The sequence below is a fragment of the Arvicanthis niloticus genome, chromosome 8 (genome assembly GCF_011762505.2).
Source record: "Arvicanthis niloticus isolate mArvNil1 chromosome 8, mArvNil1.pat.X, whole genome shotgun sequence".
Lineage (NCBI taxonomy): Eukaryota > Metazoa > Chordata > Mammalia > Rodentia > Muridae > Arvicanthis > Arvicanthis niloticus.
Window position 1 is genome coordinate 48,442,624 of NC_047665.1, and position 23,517 is coordinate 48,466,140.

The following is a 23,517-nucleotide window of genomic DNA, read 5'->3' on the forward strand; positions in this document are numbered from 1 at the left end:
GTTAAATTAATAACTCTGTCTGGGGGTCCATTTTTAGTTTCAAGCCATGTACTTTGGCTGCCAACCTGTTGGTGAAGTTAGAGACAAGTTTTAACACAATGAGCAGGAATAAAAATATTCCTAGGACAAGAAAAGCTAACATGATCAAGCTATATATGCCATTCCTGAGGTTTGACCAAAATGGAAATACTGACTAGAACAAAGAAGTAATTACAGGCAGGAATCTAAATCTTAAGGTAGAACAAAGAAGTAGGCTTGAGGCATGAAAATGACTCTGGGCTAGGACAGAGTAGTAGGCTCAGATATTTTGGTCATCCTGATAAGCCCTTAGAAATAGTGATCACAGGAGTGATCACGGGACTGTTTATTTTCATGAATGTTCTTTGACTATTTGTGTTTATTGTCTTGCTTGTTCCTTGACTGTTTGCATCTATTGTATTGCTAGTTCCTCAACCTAGAACTGACTTTAATACTTGCATGTAATTTAAACAGTATAAAAGTGAAAAAGGAGGAGGGATGAGATAGGCGATTAACAGGGGGAAGAATGGGGAAAGGGGATAACATCTGAAATGTAAATAAATAAAATATCAAATTAAAATAAAAAAAGAAAGTGCAAAAAAGCAAGGGTTAGTAAGTAGGTTTCCCTAGGATTCATGAGTATTTTTTGAGACAAGGTTTCTTCAGCTGCCCTAAAACTCATTGTAGCCCAAGCTGGACTTGAACATGGGAGAGTCCTCCTGCATCAGCTTTCCAAGTGCTCAAAAAATGAATTCTTAATTTTATTTGACTTTTTCTGTTTTGAATTGACTGTCACAGCATGGCAGACTAGTGACCTCCCAATGGAAGCTACTTAAAGTATCAAAATTGGATGTTTTGCCTTAGAAATGTACTTATTCAGCAATTGATCCAAACATTTTCATTTGTAATTAACTAAATTTGTTTTAGACAACTTCCCGAATGTATACAATGTAGATTGATAACTCTCCACTTGCTTTTTTACTTCCCTCCCATCCCTGTTTCTCCCCTCTCCCACTCTTTTTCCTTCCTCCCCCCAGCTCATTCATATCTATTCATTTTGTTTGTGACCTACTGATCACAATACACAACAATGGACGTACAGCAAAAGACATTTCTCTGTTGCATTCAGAAACATGGGCTATATTAACAACTGAGTCAGCAGGTGCTCCAGCACGCCTCTGTAATTGCTACTTTCACCATCGTTGGCAAACAGCTATGGAGTAGTGTGTTAATCCAACTCCTAATGGGAAGCCACCTGACGTGACAGCCAATGTTTCTTCTCTTGCTTTATTTCACTCTCATGTTATACTAACTTACTGTTGACTGCTAGAGCTTATCTAGAGCTATCTATCATCTATCTATCATCTATCTATCTTCTATCTATCTATCATCTATCTATCATCTATCTTCTATCTATCTATCATCTATCTATCTATCTATCTATCTATCTATCTATCTATCTATCTATCTATCTATCTATGATAGGATCTCACTATTTGGCTCTAGCTGACTTAGAACTCATGAAGATTCACCTGTCTGTGCCTTCCCTAGTGCCGGGATGTAGCTCAGGCTAACCTCTAGCTCTTTATGTACCTCCTGAGTGCTGTGATTACAGGTGTGGAGTGTGTCATCACACTCAGCTTTACTTACTTTTGCAGTTTCATTTGATCATTTCTTCTCAACAGCCAACTTATTGAACTCTTATAATTTATAAATGTTGCCTAAATCTTCGAGTGGGAATAGATGAAAAGCAGCTGTGTATCTGGTACCTGTTAACTCTGTGCCAGCTGCCAGCAGCTGAGAAGGAAGAGAGATTTGTAGCTTCAGATGGTTCCTCTGATCTGCCTCCTATGCATTGCATCACAAACCTGAAGTCACTGCAGTTTGTTCCTTGGGGTCCAGCTTAGGCCTTACCAGTTGTGATCACACTCACACACACACACACACACACACACACACACACACACACACACACACGAGCACACACACGTATGCATATACATCTCTATAAAGGATAGCATGTATTCTCTGAAGCCCACCTCAGTATGGTGGGCACTGACCACATGAATCAAACTAAGGAAAGTTAATTGTCAGTCACACAAGCAATATTTTAAGTGTTCAACACCCACAGGTAGTAGAAAGCCCCCTTCCTGGAGAACACAGGTATAAAATATCAAGCATGTATTTCCCACTTTGCACTCCATTGGCTTTGATCTCGAACCATACCCCATTGCTGAACCATACCCCATTGCTAGACTTGTTTGTTGGTGTGGCAAGCTCTTTTGAAAGTATGGGAGAACAGAAAACTCCTTTATGATAACCTAGAGCCTGTTAACCTCCCCGTGGTTAAAATTAATCATGGGCTGTCATTGTCTGCTCTTAGAACACTCACCCTTCCCCTCTCTGCTCTTTCTGGCTCCTTCATTTCCTATACTCACTCATAAATGTCTACCTTTTAGTAGTGTAAGGCTCACAGCCTATGCCCCAACAAGATAGTTTAGCACCTGTCCTTGATAAGCCAATGAAACAAACGAAATCAATGGTGAAAAGCAGAAGAGAGATTGATTTATTGTGACCACACTGAGAGGAGAGACAAATAGATCTAGCCCCTTCCCTCAACCATCTACAGCATCTGAGTTTCAATAGAAGGCAAGTGACATGCATAAGGAGGCAGCCACAGGTAGGCGTGCCCCCACACCCCCAACATCTTCACAGTCTAGTCCCTCCAACAGGATCCCAAGATAAATTGTAAATCTTGTTCCCAGACAGAAGTTCTTCCTCTGACTGCCCCAGAACTTTTTCTTCTCCTAGGAGGAGATTGGGGTATCCTCATTTCTGGTGATCCATTGTTTGAATAGTGTAGTAGCCAACAGGAGTGGTACAAGACAGAGTGGTTCTATGCTTTTTTTTTTTTTTTTTTTTTTGGAACAATGTATTTTTTTCTCACCTAAGACTTCAAATTCATATGGTCTTGTAGTCTTCCATTTCTAAACTACCCAGGACTAGATGGTTTTCTTTCTCTGAAAGGTAGGTAGTTGCATTCTGAAAGGGGTAGCAGGAGGAAGCCCACCTGTGGGATCAGTCACCAAGCTCATCCTTGGCTTTCCCAGGAAGTCCTGTCTGGCTGTCTACTTTAATGGATGGTTCTATCTGACAAACCCAAGGGTAGATAGTAAAGCAGGAGAAGATATAGAGTTGGGTAGTCAGCCTCCCTGTGGGTTTTATGACTGAGTGTGGTCAAGCCCTGTTTTTCTCTTAACTTCCCACCCAATGATCTCCAGTTTCTCGAACCCACAGCCTCAAGAGCCGAAGTATGCAGCGGTACGGGGGAGAGGTTTCGTATCTTCAGGGCAGAGAAGACCTATGCAGTGAAGGCTGGGCGCTGGTACTTTGAATTTGAGGCTGTCACTGCTGGAGACATGCGGGTTGGTTGGAGCAGGCCAGGCTGCCAACCGGATCTAGAACTGGGTTCTGATGAACGTGCCTTTGCTTTTGATGGCTTTAAGGTAAGTAGCCTTGCTGAGACCTGGCCTATTCCTGCTTATATGTTCGGATGCCAGAACTCTTGCTGGTCTCACAGCAGACCTTGGACATGTCTCTTTAGTTATCTCAGACTCTTTCCTGCCCTACAGATTCAGTGAAATTTACCAAAAGGTTGTTCAATAGTGAGGTCTTCCTTGTCTATCAGAAGTGGTTAAGAAGCTAGTTCTGTGGTGCATGTCTCAATCCCAGCAGTAAGGAAGCTGAGGCAGGAGGATCACAAGCTCAGGTCCAACCTGGCTTCATTTAGAAAGACCTTATCTAAGCCAACAAACTAACAAACAAAGCAGTTTTAGTTTCATTTTTGCTGTTGTCCAGACATAGTGAACCAGATCAAGAAATACCTTCAGAAACAAGTTTCATTCCTGGTGTACCCAGAGACTATAGATTAAAAAAGATGTTTAACTGTGGGAACACAAGTAGAATAAGGAGACAACAAAGGTGCAGAAATTCTGAGTTGTAATGCATTTGATGCATGATTTAGTTTAAAAATTTTAAAGCAATATGTTACATTGAGATTATTATCAGTATTTTACACAAATTCAGTAACACATTATATACAAATCACAATGAAGGTGGTACTTCCAAATAAATTTAAAGGATTCATGTGACAAAGTAACTCATATGAGTAACTTTGTACCTTTAAATGAATGTAACTCAAGCTCACATTTGAAACTTTGTATCTAAGTTTGTTTGTTTATTTATTTATTTAAATTGTTATTTTGAGACAGGGTTTCTCTGTATAGTCCTGGCTGTCCTGAAACTCACTCTGTAGACCAGGCTGGTCTCGAACTCAGAAATCCACCTGCCTCTGCCTCCCAAGTGCTAGGATTAAAGGCGTGCGCCATCACTGCCTGGATCTCTAAGAGTATTTATAAGTGGGCTGGTATCCATGTTTTGTTTGGGGCTTGTTATTTTACAGATACCTTCAGAGTATTTTTAGGTGTGATTTGAAACTTTGCTGATGTTAGAGAGGAACTGAGAAGTTTCCAGAATTTCATTTTGTTTAAGTAACAACATCAAGAAGAGGGATTTTATTTTGAGAGAGGCAAACATGCGAAGGGTTTTCTTTTCTTTTCTTATTTTAGTGGTTGGCACCCAGCTTGATTCTCAGCTCTTAACTGTACATGTGGGAGTAAAGAAAAACAATTTATAGCCATAGAACATATAGTTAGATCTACTCTCAAAAGGATGAAATAGCATCTGGTTTGTTCACAATCCCTCACCCTGTGTACACAGGAGGGACTTTGACTCCCAGACATCCCTTTATCTCCAGCCTGGCTCTAGTCTGGTAGTTCCAGCTGAGATTATCCTACTGCTGCAGGTCTGTCTGACTCTGTGAAAAGGAACTTTTTCTACCTCCATAGGCCCAGCGGTGGCACCAGGGCAATGAACACTACGGGCGCTCTTGGCAAGCAGGTGATGTCGTGGGCTGCATGGTTGACATGAACGAACACACCATGATGTTCACTCTGAATGGAGAGATCCTGCTGGATGATTCAGGCTCTGAGCTGGCTTTCAAGGACTTTGATGTTGGTGATGGTAAGAGCCATATGTTCCGTCGTTTGTATTTGCAGTACAATGTATCTGTTTGTCCCCCTGGTTCATTGCCAGGCCCATTAGTAGTTTTACAGTAAGTGAACATATGAGTTGCCTCTGTAAATTTCTGGGCACTATGGCAACACATGGCTGATCTGACCAGACACCCTAAGATTATCTCAGCAGAAATGACACCTACCCCACTTACATAGAGTTTTGATGAGGTGGGGATGTCTGTGTGTACAACAAAACAAATGTTGGACACTAAGATGGTGTTCTACAGCATCATCTCCTCATTCAGGATGTCCTTGGTTCATCAGGGGCTTAGAGCATTTTCTTATCTATTAACTTTACAAAAAGGGAATGAGAATCCGACATGGCTTAGGCAGTCTCTCTCTCAGAATCTGGAGTGACAAAGATGGCTAAAGCCAGGTCTCATTTTCTTGTAGATTGCTGTTTGCCAGAGAGGCTGACACTTTTAAGTTCTATTCTCTGGGTAAATTCTACCACAAAGGCATCAGGGTGGAAGTTTTGCAAAACGTTTAAAAAAAAATAGAACTACAATGTGAGCCAACTATATCACTTTTGGGATATTCTCAGAGACTTTTTTGTCTTACCACAGAGATGCTTGCTATTCCATGCTCACTGCTACTGTTCTAGCCACAATAGCCAGGAAATGGAGTCAGCCTAGATGTCCATCAACTGATGAACCTATAGTGAAAATATGGTGTATATGCACCATGGGATTATATACAGATATAAGAAAAAGAAGGATTCTGAAAAAAGAAAAGATAGAACTGAAAATTCATCCTGACTCAGAAAGACAAATAACTCCTTTCTCATTTGCAAGATTTTAATATTTGTATATGTGCATATACATGAACATGGGTCTAGTTATATTTAGGTCTTGAAACTAGAAAAGGAACCATGAGAGGGGAGAAAGAAGGTTTTGAGGGTCATAGAACACACGAGAAACAGGAAAGGGAGGAGCACTGGGGCTGAGAGGACATGGGTGGGGGAGGAGGGTGCATGAAGAAGGAGGAAAGACAAAAACAATGGCGCAGTGAAACCTAATACAGTATCAATACTAATTAGCACACAAATTATGACATCCTCTTAATTGTCAGACCCAAGAAAATGGTGTAATACATTGGTTGTTGTCTTACAAGAAAAAAAATGGGATTAATATTAAGTAACATATACGGAGACAGTCACACCGTCAGCCAAAAGGGAGCATTAGCTTTCGATTCAAATTTATATGAAATAAAATTTTGTCTCCTATATTGTTGCAGTTGTATGTGTGGCTTCCTGTCTGTATTTGAGTTAGGGTAAAGAATGAAGTATTTGCTAACCCTTAGGGGATGCTCACAATCTAGATTTTCATGGCTGTGCTTTGTCTTACATCCCAGAGGCTGCTAGCTTCTAAGCTATGCTCGTATGCTCATCACACAGCCTCTGCTTTGGGACCAGAGGCTCACACCAGAGAAAGCAAAATCTTGTCAAAGCCATCTGTCCTATACTACATGAGGCAACTTCACCATAAGATGTATAAACTGTGCGAACAGACTTACAAACAGGGTGGGCATATCTCATATAGATATAATCAGTTGAACTCATTTGCATTAATTATGCTGAGACCCACTGCCAGAAAGACTTTCTTTAGAAACATATCACCAGGCTGTTACTGGTAGAATGTCACTTAAGGTAACTGACTAGGAAATCACAAATGTAAAGGGCAGGAAAGAGGGACTACCGTTTGACAGATATTGGGTGTGTATAAAGCTTTATGGAACTCTGTTTCATTGTGTTGGGATATTACTCACTTGGGACAGGGTTTCTCACTGAACTGGGAGCTATCTGGCAGTCAACAAGCCTCTTGTCTTTGTCACTGCAGATCTGGAGTTATGGGTAGATGTGCGTGGTCACGGCTACTTCCGATGTGAATGCTGGGGGTTTGAACTCAGTTTCTCATGTTGATGCAGTTAGCACCCTTAGACACTGAGACATCTTCCAAGATTCGCCCCATAGCTATTTCCTTGTTTACTTATTTTATATTTATGTATGTGTGTTCATTGATAAGTGCCATCAATTAAGGGCTCTTTTGAATTTGTTCACATTTATAGCCCCAGTGTATAGAACATGAGCATGCCCTGGGTGTTTATTAAATATTTGCTGGGACAACTACAGTAGTATTTGAAGTAAGAAAGTAACCAGGAGCAAGGAGTGGTAAACTGAGGGCTTTGGACCAAGTTTCTGTCTACCATCTGCTTCTATAAATAGGTTTAATTTTACTATATTACAGCTATGTTCATTTATTTGCCTTTTGACTATGATATTTTTACATTAAAATTCATATATATATATTCCATTTATTGGTATTAATTCCATGAAAATGACCTATAGTCACTTGTTGTTTCTATAATTGATATGATTAAAAATTATATAAAAATGGGCTAGAGCTATGGCTCCTCAATTAAGAGTACTTACTGCCCTCAAAGAAGACCTGAGTTCAGTTGCCAGCATCCACATTAGAGGCCCACTACCATGTGTATCTCTAGTTTTAAGGGGACTGACATCTTCATCTGCTCTCCATGGGAACTTGAACACTCGCGGAACACATAAATTTATACAGGAATACACATATACACATAATATTAAAAATAAACATTTTATAAAATTATATAAAAGACGAGAGATTTGATGTTTAGTATATTTATCTCCTTTATAAAGAATTGAAGAGATGTTATGAAAATAAATATCTTTTCAGCTTATTACAAATGCTATTCAATGGCATAAACATTTCAAATGGAATTTAATTATTTTACCAACTCCATGAGAGATATTAACTCTAAAACTGTATAAGCAATGATAGACTCACTCTTGTGCACTCTTCACCTAAAAGGATCCAATTTTTAACATGGCTGTATTAGTCTTATTGTTATTTTCCATTGCTTTTATTCGTGTCTATAGTGTCTCCCTGTGTATGTGTGTGTGTTCATGTATGTGTGTGTGTGTGTGTTCATTCATGTGTGTTTGCCAGTATGTCTGGAAGTCAAATAATGACATTGGGTATCTTCCACTATTGCTCTCTGTCATATTGTTTAAGGCAGGATCTCTTCCTGAACCCATAGCTCACTGACTTGTATGACTGGTTGGCCAGCGAGCTCCAGGATCTGTCTTCTCTTTGCCCTCTAGAGCTTGGCTTACAAACATGTACAACCACACCTGGCTTTCTTACATAGATGGACATCATTTAAATTCAGGCCCTTGTGCTTGGGCAGCAGTTGCTTTACTGACTGAGCCATCTTCTTGCTCCCCAACTATTCCTTTTATTGAATAATAAGATGAATTTTAATGGCTGTCCATATTTCATCTTGTATATATATCAAAGGTAGTCATTTTCCCCTATGGGTAAATTGATTTCTACTTTTTTTTTCTGCCTGTAATTAAATCCAGTGAACTTCTATGATAAGTTGTAGACATATTTTACTTTAGAACCATAATCCATGTTTATTGTTGCTCTGTTCACTAAAGCAAAGAGAGGGAACCAACCTAGCTGTTCATCAATGGATGGATTACAAAAACTTAATACATGTTTAAAATGAAATGCTATTCAGTGCAAAAGAAATATGAAATCTTTTTCAGAAAAGAAACAACTGTATAATTTCTCTGAGGCCTATAATATATGTGCAAGAATAGTATAGTGTGTAGAAAGACCAAAAAAGGGAAAGTCTTAGTGATGGTGAAGGACAGAATGCAGGTAATGGACACCTGAGTCACTATAATTAAAGTTAATTATTTCTCTAGGTTTAAATTAGTCATGGACTTTTCATCCTTTTGTGGTTGATAAAAACATAAAATATATTGATAGTGAAAGTGTGAAATCCAGTCTGAAGCATCACGGCTTCAGTAGAACTGTTCTAACTTTGTAGAATATCATTGAGATGGATAGACATTGGATCTGGCTACTCTTGCTCTTCAATGTTTTTATTTGCAAGGTCTTTACATGTATGTGTTCAAGAAAAAAGATTGAATCTCAGGGACCATATGTAGTACACAGAGGGGTCAGTAGTAGAACTAAGGGTCAGAATGGAACTAAGACTTAGGTCTAAGTCTGCTGAGTGTCTCTTGTCAAACCCCCCACAAGACTATGCCCTGGTCTTAGATGTTAACTGTTCTGGAGATGTTACTGATCCTCTCTTTCCATCCTTCCTCTGCTCCAAATACCACGTTCTTGGAAAAATAGTACAGGATTTGGTTAACCTTTTCCCATATCTTCCAGCCCCTTAGTAGATGGTGAGCAACTTGGAGCTGGTATCTCTGTGTTATTCTTAGAGTTGGCACATGGCAGCTGATAGTTGTCAAATAAAGAATCATGTGGTTGGATGTTTCTCAATTACTATGAGGAGGACAGTCCTCATATAAATCTCACAGTTGCTCAGGGGGTTAAGCAGAGCTTCTGGTGCAGGGTCTCTTTACTGGACACAGCACTGAAGGTTAGGCATGAAGAATGCGCCATACAAACAAGTGTATCTGTAGTACTTCAACACATTTCTTCCTGGAAAAGATGTGATCAGGCACTGTTTCATTAAGTGAAGTGAAGTGATGGGGACCATCCCTTGTTTCCATAAGAGAACGCACATTCATTGGGAGAAATTTGTTGAAGGACATAAGAAAAAGAGACCCCAAAATGTTCAGAGACTTTCTACTCTGAAGCTTTTGGATAAACATAGAAGGTTTATCCAAACTGAGTGCTTGTTTTATGAAATGCATGTGTGTGACTATTTTCCTATGTACAGATGATTCTTTGAAGAATATCAAAATCAAATGTTTATTTCATCCCAGAGGCATATATATTATTAAAGCAATGTAGAGTTTCTTGTTAAATATATAACTGTTTTTATGTATTGCTAGTTAGCTTAGTTTTTTTAAAAAATGAAACTACTTCAAATGTACAACGAAAGTCAGAGAAGTACATTTAATACCCAAAGGTCTACCATGGAGTTATTTGCAAATCTCTAGTATCTCCTAAGCTGATAATGCTGCCATAAACACAGTGATCAGAAATAAATAGATGTTTCTTGTCCAAGAAGCTGACTCTTATTGTCTCTTCAGTGGTATCAGATAGTGGGTTATGCTTTCTAATCGGCACAAGTGACTTTCAAGTGTCTCCCATCCACCCTGTCCATCCCTTTGATTTCCTGGGGACCCTTATTTGCAGCGATTTAACTGACTGCTGGAGCACATGCTATCAGGCACAGCTGCAGCTGATTCAAACTTAATCACAACCTGATCATTAACACCTCTTGGTACTTAGCTGGATGTGTCCATCCCCCATCCGTGGTGGTAGCACCACTGGACAGCTATCCCTTTGTATTTATATAGATGGAAATAGACTGGAAGAAAAACACTGGGTGTTACTACTTTTGACTTTATTTTGTTATATTTTATTTGTTTGCTGATGTCTATGTGTGTGTCATCTCTTCAGCACCAGGGGAATTACTGACCTGACTTTTATTGTCTTCTGACATGGGGGATGGGTTATCTAATATGGGGAATCATTGATGTAGCTTTTATTATTGCCTTTTGATGTGGAAACATTGTCTAATTTGAAACTGCCAGTACAAGGAAAGAAGTGTGAATCCTGACTGAACACCATTTTCTTGTGGGATCTACTCGGACCCTGTAAGCTGTTCTCTGCATCCCAATGGATTTTGCTCGCATGCTGGCTGCCCATTATGTGAACATTATATGAACATTAATGTGGAGCAGCATGGTGAGAAATGGGGAGTGTAAGTGGTACTTTCCCCTTGGAAAGTGACATCCCACATTTGTTGCAAAAAATATACATATCTAACATCCTCCACAGTTGATTCCAAAGATCTCAAAGAAACAGCAGAATTAAGACAATTTTGTCTCCTGTCTAATAATGGAAAGATCAGCTAAATCTGCCTTTAGCTAGATGAGCCGGCCAAGTGTTTTATTAGTCTTTGTCCCATTGTCTATGTTTTTGTGATGTACATATGTGTTCATAAAACTTGGGTGTATTGTTTCTGTATATGTGCATATATGACTATGTATAATATGTAATATACACACATATGTATAGGGATGTTCTCTCTCTGTCTGTCTCTGTCTCTGTCTCTCTGTCTCTCTCTCTTACACACACACACACACACACACACACACACACACACACACACATTATATATTTTCCCCTGCTTAGTCTTAACTCATCCCAGGAGAAAGAAAAAAAAAAACTCTATACAGTTTAAAATTTTTGTTTATTTTCATTTTATGTGAATAGGTGTTTTGCCTACATGTATGTGGATCTACCACATGTACCTGGTGCTCAGGGAGTTCAGAATCAGGTACTGTATCTCCTGAAACTGGAATTACTGATGGTTGTGATCTTCCATGAGGGTGCTAAGAACTGTACCCAGGTCCTCTATAAGAGCAGTGTATGCTCTTACCCTGTAAGCCATCTCTCCATCCCTAGAAAACTTTTAAATGTTCCTTTCCAGTCATTTTCTCTTTGAGAATACACATGAAGAAGCCAATAACACTGACCATGAGCCCTTTGGCTAGCTGAAGAACAAAGCAAATGGAGCCACATTGCCAATGGTCCTTGGTCCTTCCTTCCTTTCATTTGTGAAAGAAGGATTTACACCTGTTGATTGTGGAGGTAGTGGACAGGAGAGGTCCTTGTAAGAATGGACACTCTAAGATTCCTAGGGGACCAAGTGTAGTTTTATAGGTCAAGTGGAGGAATGGACTTTCACAAGGTCTGTAGATAGCAAATCACAATGTCACAGCCTCTACTGTCATAATTTGGTGTTTCTTCATTACACTCTATATGCTTTCTAGGTTGATGGTTTTCACAAAGCCAGGACTCGTAAAGCAATCGCTTGTTATGCTGCACTAAGAGAATCCCGCCTTCACTACTGAAGACTTGGTTTTCTGTTTCTGTTCCAGGATTCATCCCTGTGTGTAGCCTTGGCGTGGCACAAGTAGGCAGGATGAACTTTGGAAAGGACGTCAGCACTTTGAAATATTTTACCATCTGTGGCTTACAAGAAGGCTATGAGCCATTTGCGGTTAATACAAATAGGGACATCACCATGTGGCTGAGCAAGCGGCTTCCTCAGTTCCTCCAGGTCCCATCAAACCACGAACACATCGAGGTTTGCCTTTCCTTTTATAATCAAGCCTTTTCTCAAAACTAGTAGGACCTTATCTTACAGATGAGAGCTTCTATGTGAATAGTGATTGGCACGTCATGAAAATGTTAACTGGTATATATTACATAGTGATGGGGTCTAAGCAGAGGATTAACTGCTCCTCAAGCACTGTATCCAGCAGCTGGGTTTTATGCAAAGACAGCATTGGGATAGATCTGGATGTGTACAGCTGTGACACGAACTGTTCAGTCTGTCTTTAGAGTTAGGGCAGTATTTGACCATTATAGTTATCCTTAGGTAGCTATAGGGAGTTGGTCCTCCTTGGATACCACCATCTGCAGATGTCTAAGTCCCTCACACAAATGAGAATATTCCTGCAGAATCTACACAAATCATCCTATGCGATGCCAGAAGTCTCTAAATCACTTATAATATGCAATGCAATGTAAATGTTATATAAATACTTGTCTTGTATTGATCCATCACAAATATTTCCTCAAATATTTTGCACAGGTCTTCAGGTGAATGGCAGACATGGAACCTGTGGGTAGATAGGTCTGACTGTGCAGCCATAGTGTGGTGCTCTAGCTTCACAATCTCCTACAAACTGCTGCTTAATGTGGGTCATCTTCAGTGTCTGTCTGCAGGAAATGCATTGGTTAGGGTTAAGACCAGTAGATGGACAATGTTGATTAGAATGGGAACTATGATATCTTAGTTTTGTTTCTTGTTGCCATGATAAAATTACAAAAACAACTTAGGGAAGGAGGGGTTCATTTTAGCTCACAGCTCTGGGTTTCAGATCTCAGGTTTCAGTTCATCACAGAAGGAAAGTTCCAGCAGTGGCAGTTTGAGGAAGTTGGTTTTAACATATCCATAGTTAGGAAGAAAAAGTAGTGATTGCATGCATGCATATGCTTACCATACTTTGTCCATCCTTAGGTAAGCCAAGATTCCTGGTCTAAGGAATAGTGCTACCCACAGTGGACAGATCTTCCCACCTCAGTTAACCCAGCAAAGATCACTCATATACATGCCCCCAGGTCAATATAGTCTATTCCTATATTGTGTCAAGTTGACAGTCAAAACTAACTGGCTTCTTCATCTGTTAGGTGACCAGAATAGATGGTACCATAGACAGTTCTCCATGTCTGAAGGTCACTCAGAAGTCCTTTGGTTCTCAGAACAGCAACACTGACATCATGTTTTACCGCCTGAGTATGCCCATTGAGTGTGCCGAGGTCTTCTCAAAGTCGGTGACGGGAGGGCTCCCTGGTGCCGGCTTCTATGGGCCCAAGAATGATTTGGAGGACTTTGATGTGGACTCTGACTTTGAGGTTCTGATGAAGACAGCTCATGGTCATCTTGTGCCCGACCGCATGGACAAGGACAAAGAGACCCCCAAGCCAGAGTTCAATAACCACAAAGATTATGCTCAGGAAAAGCCCTCACGCCTAAAACAAAGGTGATTAGCAGAGAGTATGATGGCTTGTCTGGTCTGGTGTTCTCTGTGTGTGTGTGTGTGTGTGTGTGTGTGTGTGTGTGTGTATGCACTTGCTTATGTGTGTGTTTGTGTGTCCACTTGCTTATGTGTGTGTGGTTGTGTGTGAGTGGTGTGTGTGTGTACCTATGTGTGTGTGTGTTCACTTGATTGTGTGTGTGGTTGTGTGTGTGTGCGTGTACTTATGTGTATATGTTTGTTTAAGCCAAAGTTGGTTACCTGGTTATTACTCTTCTCACCCTCTACATTATTTTTGGATGCAATGTTCCTCTGGGAACCCGTAGTTTGCAAATTTTGCTAGACTGGCTGTCCAGTGAGCTCCAGGAATCTACCTGTCTCTGGCTCTCCAGTTTTAAGATTATAGGCAGACACTTCAGTACCTGGCTGTTTAAATGGACGCTGATGACCCAACTCAGGTCCTCATGCTTGTTTCTCTATTAAGCCATCTCTCCAATCTCAAAATGCTGTATGCCAGGCTGGTCTGGAACTCATGCCCATTTCTGTTTTAGCCTTTCATGTGCTGGCATTTCAGGTATACCCACACGTGTGAATGCTCAAATACAGTATGCTTTTAAGTTATACAGCTATCACATGGCCCAGTCTGTAGTAGATAACAAAGAATTTTAATATTCTTCTTACTCTTCATTCATTCATTCATTCATCCATCCATCCACAAAAAATTTTACAGAGGAGTATAACACAACTCATGTTTTTCTAACTCATGAGCCCAAACGCCATCTGTTCAGAGTTATCTATGTTTATATTCTTGGTTGAGACTTAGAGAGTGTTCCCTCTAAATATTTATTATCTTCCATGATCAGACAGACAACTTACTGTGGCATCCCTTCCTGCATTGATCAGTATTTCTCAAATGTAGTATTATTGCCACTCTGGTCAAGCCATTTTTTCTTACACGGGGCCATCCTAGGAATTAAATGGTGTTGAGTGAGTTTCCTCACATACACCTACTAGATGTTAGAGTGCTCCCTTCCCCATGTTGTAACAACCAGAGATATCTCCCACTACTGTCCGGAAGAAAGCTACCCTGTTGAAGACTGTTTGGCCAATGGTCTCTTAGGTGAAATGGGCAGAATATGTCTCTGTTGCTGATTCCTCCTCTTGAATGTTGCAGATTCTTACTTAGAAGGACCAAGCCAGATTACAGCACAAGTCATTCTGCAAGACTCACTGAAGATGTCCTTGCTGATGACCGGGATGACTATGAGTACCTGATGCAGACATCCACAGTATGTGTCTCAAGCACTTAGTGCCCTTCCTACCTCAAATGCTATAAATTGATACATTGTTATGGGCAGTGTTCTTTCTGTTTTGTTTTTCTTTTGGTAATCAGGGTCTCCTGTAGCCCAAGCTTGTTTTGAACTTGCTTTGTAGCTGAAGATGACTGAATTCCTGATCCTCCTGCCTCCACTTCCTAGATGCTAGGATTATAGGCATGCGCCATCACACCCAGGTTATACGGTGCTGGGGATGAAATCCAGAGCTTCCTGTGTGATGGACAAGCACTCTACCACTTGTGCCTAGTCCTTGTTTTGTTTTGTGAGACAGTATCTCACTATGTAGTCAAAAATTGACCTTGAACTAATGATCCTTTTGCCCTAACTTTGTAGTGCAGGCATTATAGGCATGTGCCACATACTCAGCTGAATAGCATCTTAAAAATAAGTATTTGCTTATATTTTAGGCATGTTTGGAAGATGGATATTTTGAAGCAAGACTTGTATTGCAATATCTGTTAAGAAATGAGAGCTATTTTAAGTAATTGTCCAGCTGTAACTAAGGCTTTGATGCCTGTTTCCTGATGAAATTTGACAATTCCACTGGACTTTTCAAAGTCTATATAGTTTAGTTCATCTTAAAAAGTGTCTGAGAACAGGTCATTTACTACACTTTACAAGGTGTCTAACTTTTGTTCTCTGCCATTTAATTTTTCAGAATTATGTATCTAGAATGGCAAGTTGGAAAAAATATAGTTGTATCTGTTATAGAGTGCTTCTGTGTTTAAAATTATTTGTTATATATATATAAAATGTTTGCTTGTATGTATTGTATGTATATCTGTGCATGGCATGTATGCAGCAATAGGAGATAGATGCACACCAGAAGAAGGCATTGAATCCCTTGGAACAGAGTTACAGGCAGTTGTAATCTTTAATGAGAGTGCTGTGAACTGAACCCAAGTGCTCTACAAGAGTAGTCAATGCTCTTGAGTGCTGACCTGTCTTTCTAGTCCCCCAGTGATTTTATGTTTGAATATATTCACGTGTTAGAGCCAAACCAGTGACTTCAGATTTTGAAATGTTACATATATGACAAAGGAGACGCTGCACATAGGCAAAGAGGCCTGTGACTAAGTTGAAACTCTAAAACGTTTACAGACATTTGAAAAATCGAAAATTTACATCTATCTCTATATACATATATATATGTATATATGTGTTCCCATGTACATGTGCACACACATACCTAGGAATATACAAACCTCCCATAATTGTCATAGATAATCTTAATATTTTATTTGTGTGTATGTGTATGAGAGAGAGAGAGAGAGAGAGAGAGAGAGAGAGAGAGAGAGAGAGAGAGAATGCTGAATGCTGTGTGTAGGGGATTGTTTATGGTTGTCAGAAGAGAGCATTAACTCACTTGAAACTGCAGTGACTGTAAGCCATCCAATATGGGTTCTTGGTCCTCTGGAAGAGCAGAAACTATGACCACTTAATCTTAATCCTTTTTGAATGCTAGCCCCCTTTGCCTATGCCATTCTCATTCAGTCCAGTGATCTTAAATAGAGGCTCAGATGACACCCATACTTCGTTTGTCTTGCTTCACTCTGCCCACACTCGGTTCCTCTGTTTCCACAGTACTATTACTCGGTGAGGATCTTTCCTGGACAAGAACCAGCTAATGTCTGGGTGGGCTGGATTACATCTGACTTCCACCAGTATGACACAGGCTTTGATCTGGACAGAGTACGCACAGTGACGGTCACCCTAGGAGATGAAAAGGGAAAAGTGCACGAGAGGTTGGTTCTTACAGAGTTTCATGCAGATTAAGGTTCTGGAAAAAAAAAAAAAAGTACCAATAGGCCTAGATACTCTTGTCTCTTGGATTTTGTACTTGAAATATTTCCATTTTTAGGATGATGTAATTAAGCAGTGATGTCAATGACCTTTTCTCTTATCCACACAAACCAGCAAGGAATCTAAATGTATTAAGAGCAAAAGAAAAAAAATCATATAATAAGCATACAGCCTCCTTTGGGGTAAGCATCGTATGTTCTCAAGCTGGTGCAACTAAGATCTTAGGTTGCCAATTCTTGGCTTTTGTATTACGGAAGGAAAATGGGTGAGCTGAGGTGGAGTGCCTGCGGTCTGATAAACCTCGGGGATTAGCTGTGCGGCGGGGAGGACAGTTTGCAGATAGAGTGGGCTGGTAGCTTATGGTTAGACCAGGGGCACACCTTTGACCTTCGACTGAGGACCAGTGGATTCTTTCCTCAGCTTTGCCCTTGACTCGCTGTGTGGCCTTGGGTAAGTCAGTTACAACTTTCTGTGCCATCCTTTCTCATTTGTAAAACGCCGAACTCAAACCAAACCTTCAAAAAAGTGAAGAAGGCCATCTTCCTTGCAGAATAAGACAAGAGAAGATTCTCCCATTCGCTTCTACCCCCGTGCGCCCATGTGATCCTCTCTGATCTGCTGCGACAGGTCTCAGAGAGAGCCTTCCATAGTGTTGCTTTACTTCTTCAGCTGAGCCATCCTTTTTTGGTGACGTGGGAAATGCGCTGTCCCTCCCTCGGCACCTCAGGCAGACAAGGGCTTTTGCAAAAGCCTTAAAGAGTGTTTGATATCAGCATGGGACCCCAAATGGCATGTGTTTAATTTTCAAAGATGGCACCGACGTAAGGACAATCCCAATTCATAAAAAAACACTGTGATTACAGATTATTAGAGCTAGAAACAGGATGAGGGAGAATCACTGATTACCAGGTGCCCAGCGCAAAGAAATGCAATCTGCATTTGGACAATCCGAAAAGGACTCTATTTCAGCCTTTTTGTTTTTGTCCCCTCCCCCTCCTGCCTGCCTCTGGCCTTTCCTTGCTAGTCATGTGATGTGTTGGCTGTAGTGCAAACACAGAGAATGGAGTAGAACTTTCCAATGAAGGTTCTGGTGAAGGTAGAGTCAGGTGGAGTTTATTGTCAACCTCATCTCACTGTTCTTTGTGGCATCACCAGCAAGTGTCTATAAAGGCACATTTTTTCAGTCAGACGTATTACTGCACTCATGGCTCATGTAGGATTTGATTTTGATAGTGTTTAGAACGAATTTTCTCTCAGTCTCAGAACAAGTAGTGATGTGCGGGGGTGAAAAATTCAAATTTGGAGGATTTTATAGTTAAACTTTTTTGAACCTCAGAAAAACGGGTCCAGTTTGGTTTGAGTGTTTTTTTGTTTTGTTTTGCAGAGGAAGTACAGATCAGTTCTTATTTGGTGCCAGGCTCATTGGCCTGTCTCCATTAGGTGTAAAATTTGGACACTCAGCAGACCTGATGCAGATGTCCCCCGCAGTCGATGAAGTGCTGCTCGGAATCACAGACTTGGGCCCATTTTGCATCTCTCCCATTACAGCATGAGCTTGTTGCTTGCACAGCATAAATTAGGCTTAGTTTGCAAGCTATACTCGCTTTCTGTCCTAGCTGCGTCCATACAAGGATACAAATGTGGCTCGTTCTTTCTCTTTAATTCAGCATCAAACGTAGCAACTGCTATATGGTGTGTGCAGGAGAGAGCATGAGCCCCGGGCAAGGACGAAACAACAGCAACGGGTTGGAGATCGGCTGTGTGGTGGATGCTGCCAGCGGGCTGCTCACGTTCATAGCCAATGGCAAGGAGCTAAGCACTTACTATCAGGTATGCGGTCAGAGATGGCCTTAGGCATTTGCTCCTGCTAAGGGAAATGCATTTTCTAAGGTGAAAAACTTAGAAATTAAGAGAAGGAGAACAGAAATGAGTTTATGACATATGCAATTCTCTGTTGCATATTTGCAGAACCATAAACCTTTCAGAATTAACAGCACTTTCCTCCCAAGCTGTTATGAGTCCAGGGATTATTGACAGAATATTCACAAGGTAGAAGAGAAAGTCTCTAGTCTCCTTCTGTCACCTGCCCCTTGGTTGTTGTAGATGAAATGCTTTTTTCTTCATCTCCTCTCTTTACTAACAGTGACACACTCACTTGTCATTTAAGGTGGAGCCAAGCACAAAGTTATTTCCTGCGGTTTTTGCGCAAGCTACAAGTCCCAATGTTTTCCAGTTTGAGTTGGGCAGAATAAAGGTAAGAAAGACTGTTTTAGATTTCTGTTGTTGATATAATAATACACTCTGACCAAAAGAAGCTTGGAGAGCAAAGGATTCATTTCAGTTTATACTTCCAGGTAAGAGTACATCACTGAGCAAAGTCAGGGAGGAACCATTGAGGAATACTGCTTATTGGCTCCCTCTTTGGCTTGCTTAGAAAGCTTTCTTATACAGGCCAGGAGCCTAGTGCTGATTACACCCACAGTATGCTAGGCACTCCTACACCAGATAAGCCCATTGTGAAGACAATTATTCATTCATATACATATATAAATGCTCATTCATATAATATAACCCATATATGTGTATATATATATATATATATATATATATATACATACATATGTATATATATGAAAATAATTTATGACTGCATTGGCTGCATATATGTATGTGCAATACGTGATGTCCATGGAGAGACCAGAAGTGGCATCAGATCCTCTGACACTAGAGTTATAGATGTTGTGAGCTCCCATGTTAGTGCTGGGAACTAAAACTAGGTTCTCTGAACCAAACTCAAGTGTTGCTCTTGACTTCTGAGGTATCACTCCACCTGGAGTCTATAGCTTTTCCCAAGTGACTTTAGGTGGTATCAAGATGAGAATAAAAACTAACCAAGACAGACTCCTTCATTATATTGCATTCCTATTATCTTCTATTTGTGCCTAGCATGTACTTTTAAAATGGATACAGTATTTTATTATCACCAATATATATTCTTTATTATTGTATCTATATTTAGATATAGCTAAATCACCAATATAGATATTCTTCAGAAGACAAATAGCCACATGTGAAAAACTCAGGTCACTGTGATAACATAATTCAAGAGTTTCTTTGTTTTGAATATATAGTTCAATAAAGCAAACCTTACAGAGGAAAAAAAATCTCACCAAATTGTACAAAATAAACTAATCATTGATGTGGTAACTATGCATTGAGGAGAGTATGATCTATGGGGTTCTCTGGAAACATAAATGGGAGAGTTACTCTACACTGGGTGGGGGAGGTAGAGATGATATTTGGGTTGGTTACTGTTCATCAATGCTCACATGGTACATTTACTAGGAGACGGTCCTCCTGGTAGAGGGAGAGAGAAACCAGGAGTTTGAAGAGCAGAAGTTATGAGGGTTAAGTGCTTGCACTCAGGGAGTCCTTCTGGGGCCTGAGTAGAGAGAGACAAGTTCAGATTGAGAGGTACATGGCGCATGTTATGTGGAAAAGCTGGCACACACTATGTTGAGGTATTACTGACATTTGAAGAGGGGCATTGAGCTCAGTGCAATTCGTTCTGGGACAGTAGTGCACTGATAGGAACATGGGCGTGCAGAATGAGAACGACCATTGTTAGTGTGTACCAGTGATCTGATACCGTGTACATGGGAGCTGTGCTGAGGTCCGTGAGATGCATTAAGGAGAGGAACTGAAGGGTTCATACTGCTTCTTGGGAGAAGGTAATAGGGCTTGACAACAGACTGGTTTAATAAGATTAGTGAAGTGGATTTGGGCATTGGAAGCAAGGCCGAATACTTAAAGTTTATTCCAGTTTGGGTGATTTGGGAATGTTCATGGCACAGCTAGGTAAGCTTTTAAAAGGGAGGAAAGAAATTGGATTTCATCTTGTGAATGTAAAGTTGGGGTGCCAGGCACTCTCTAGGTGAATGTGGTTGGTTGTTTTCAGACTGAGCCAATGACCTGCAGCTTGCTCAGCACATTTGCTGATAACACAATGTGGTTCTCAGTGTTTGTTTAATGGAGGCAAAATGGCATAGATAGAAATCTTACCATCCCTATGCTCAATATCTTCTCAATGAACTTACATATGTATAATGCATGCATATATACATACATATCTATAGTTGGAGATAGGGATAGGGAAAGAGGCTGGGTGGGGCAAGACAGGGAGACAGAGAGACAGAGGCAGACTGAAGCAAGTGCTGTGCTAAAAGTTAAGGATTTTAGTGATCCTGAGATTAGGTGGAATTTACCTTTGATAATGGGGGGAATGCATATATATATATATACATATATATATATATATATATGGTGTATATATACATATATAATCATATATATATATATATATATATATATATATATATATATATATATGATGGAAGGAAGGAGAATCTGGTTGAATCAACTAAGGAAGGGGTATCTGTGAACGAGGCTGAGAACAAGCCACCAGGAGCATTGGATGAGAACTGAGGAGGCAGGTTATAGAGGCCACTGCATGTGCAGACTCTGAGTGACAATGGTCTCAGACCAAAGTCGACCCACAATGGTCAGTGTACCTTGAGCTGAGGGAACATATAGATGTGTTATGAAGGATGACTTGGTGAAGGGAGCCGAACGATTTTCACTAAGTGGTAGGAGAAGCTATATCATGGCTAATTCAGGAAGGGATGTGGCATGCCAAGAAGAGTGTGTGTGGATGGAGGTCATTTTTCCTCTCTCTGCTGCTTTGTGAGTTCCCAGGGAACAACTCCAGCAGCCAGCCTCCTGGTAAGGTTTCCTTTATCCTTGCTAATTGACTTATTGCACTACAATCTGAGTGATCCTCATTGCTTTAAATCATGAGTCAGATCTTAGCGTCCCATTGCTCAGAGCACTAAAATCTGTGTGTCCCCAGGGATGATAATCCATATCTAAAACATCACTGACCTCTAGTCTTTATCCCACATGGCCCTTCCTCTCTCCTGTGCCGCTGCCCCCATTCCCTGGCTGTCTTGGGATTCCTCTGTAGCCTCCTGTCCTGCTTTTCTTTACATCTCCAACAAGATCAGTGGGAGGTGTAAGACGCAAGGGCTATGTTCATCAACATATCCTCAGTATTGAAAACAGTGTCTGAGCTCTGCAGTAAATGTATTTTTCCAGTTGTAAGAGGGAATAAGAAATATCAGAAAGGAGAGCTCCTGTAGAAAGTGATCCAGGGCTCTCCAAAGGGAAGGAAAGGCTGAAGCTGGGGCAGAGATGGCAACTATGTTGTTGTCATAGGCTCCTCTTGGAGGCAAGCAGGCATGTTGTCAGGATCATACATGAACGGATACTTCTGAGAACAGCAGAGACCTTTCCTTCTGAAATGAGAGGAATTAAGGTTTGCTTAAACAGCCCATTCCTGGTTGGGAAAAAAAAAAAAAAAACATGCTGATTAATGTCAAGTACATGATTAATGTCATGGTTGAGAGATGGGTTTATCTACTGTATTTTGCAGGCTAGATGGAATGTGCTTAAAATAGGGGGAGTGGGTGATGGTGGGTCGATGATGAAAGAGAGCTTAGTAGAATCTCCTGAAGTCAAAGTGTCTGGTACTCAAAAGGCTTGCCAGTTTCCCTGGGGCCCAGTCCAGTATAACAACAGGATGAATACTTGGTCATACTTGCTTGGCACTCATGGGGAAGACGCACCCCTAACTGTTTTCCCTGCCCCAAATCCTGACATTTCAGCTGTTTTCTCGACACATTTTTTTCTCCATTTGTTCTTGCAGGAAATTTTAAAACAATATTCTATTATTTCTATCTGCATAATCTAAACTCACAGTGCATTTTATTTACGGCGGCTCTTTTCTATGCAGAATGTGAGTCAGTATGTTCACAGCCCCAAGAACAATGACTCTCTCTCTCTCTCTCTCTCTCTCTCTCTCTCTCTCTCTCTCTCTCTCTCTCTCTCTCTCTGTCTGTCTCTCCATCTCTGTCTCTCTCTGTTTCTCTCTCTGTCTCTCTCTCTTTCTCTCTCTTTCTCTCTGACTCCCCATGCTCTAGAATGTGATGCCTCTCTCAGCGGGATTGTTTAAGAGTGAGCACAAAAACCCCGTGCCCCAGTGTCCTCCACGTCTCCATGTGCAGTTTCTGTCACATGTTCTGTGGAGCCGGATGCCCAACCAGTTCTTGAAGGTGGATGTCTCTCGAATCAGTGAACGCCAAGGTTGGCTGGTACAGTGTCTGGATCCTCTTCAGTTCATGTCCCTCCATATCCCTGAGGAGAACAGGTAAGCCTCAGTCACTTTTCACCATTTGAGATGGTAGTTGGAATTAGAGTCTCCATGAGGGGAGGTTTAGGTGTTTCAAAAGAGTAGTCTGGTGCAGAAGGTAAAATGTGAGGGCTTGAATCTCTAGCAGCCATGTGCAAAAAAGCCTGGCATGGTGGCCTGTGTTTGTAATCCCAGTGCTGGAGGGGTAGAGATATCAAGCATATCTTTGAGGTTCACTGGGCAGCCAAGTCTAGCCTCCACCCCAAAAGTGAGTGGTTTATGAGAATGATACCCAAGGCTGGTCTCTGTAGTCTACGCATGTCCACACACACTGCATGCCACCTTCCACCATGGCCTGTGTAGCTCAGGTTTGAGTGTGCTTCTCAACCACTT

At 40.8% G+C, this 23,517-nt stretch overlaps 1 protein-coding gene across 1 annotated transcript in view; it reads left to right on the forward strand.

Moving 5' to 3' along the window:
• The window catches only part of Ryr2 (ryanodine receptor 2), a 566,557-nt gene that overhangs the window by 349,856 nt on the left and 193,184 nt on the right, over window positions 1–23,517 (forward strand). Inside the window, exons 28-36 of the mRNA XM_076939363.1 lie at window positions 3,316–3,524; window positions 4,926–5,100; window positions 12,073–12,281; window positions 13,391–13,743; window positions 14,912–15,026; window positions 16,659–16,819; window positions 18,545–18,707; window positions 19,045–19,131; window positions 22,916–23,142. Coding sequence (XP_076795478.1) covers window positions 3,316–3,524; window positions 4,926–5,100; window positions 12,073–12,281; window positions 13,391–13,743; window positions 14,912–15,026; window positions 16,659–16,819; window positions 18,545–18,707; window positions 19,045–19,131; window positions 22,916–23,142 — 1,699 coding nt within the window. The remainder of the gene's footprint in view (window positions 1–3,315; window positions 3,525–4,925; window positions 5,101–12,072; window positions 12,282–13,390; window positions 13,744–14,911; window positions 15,027–16,658; window positions 16,820–18,544; window positions 18,708–19,044; window positions 19,132–22,915; window positions 23,143–23,517) is intronic.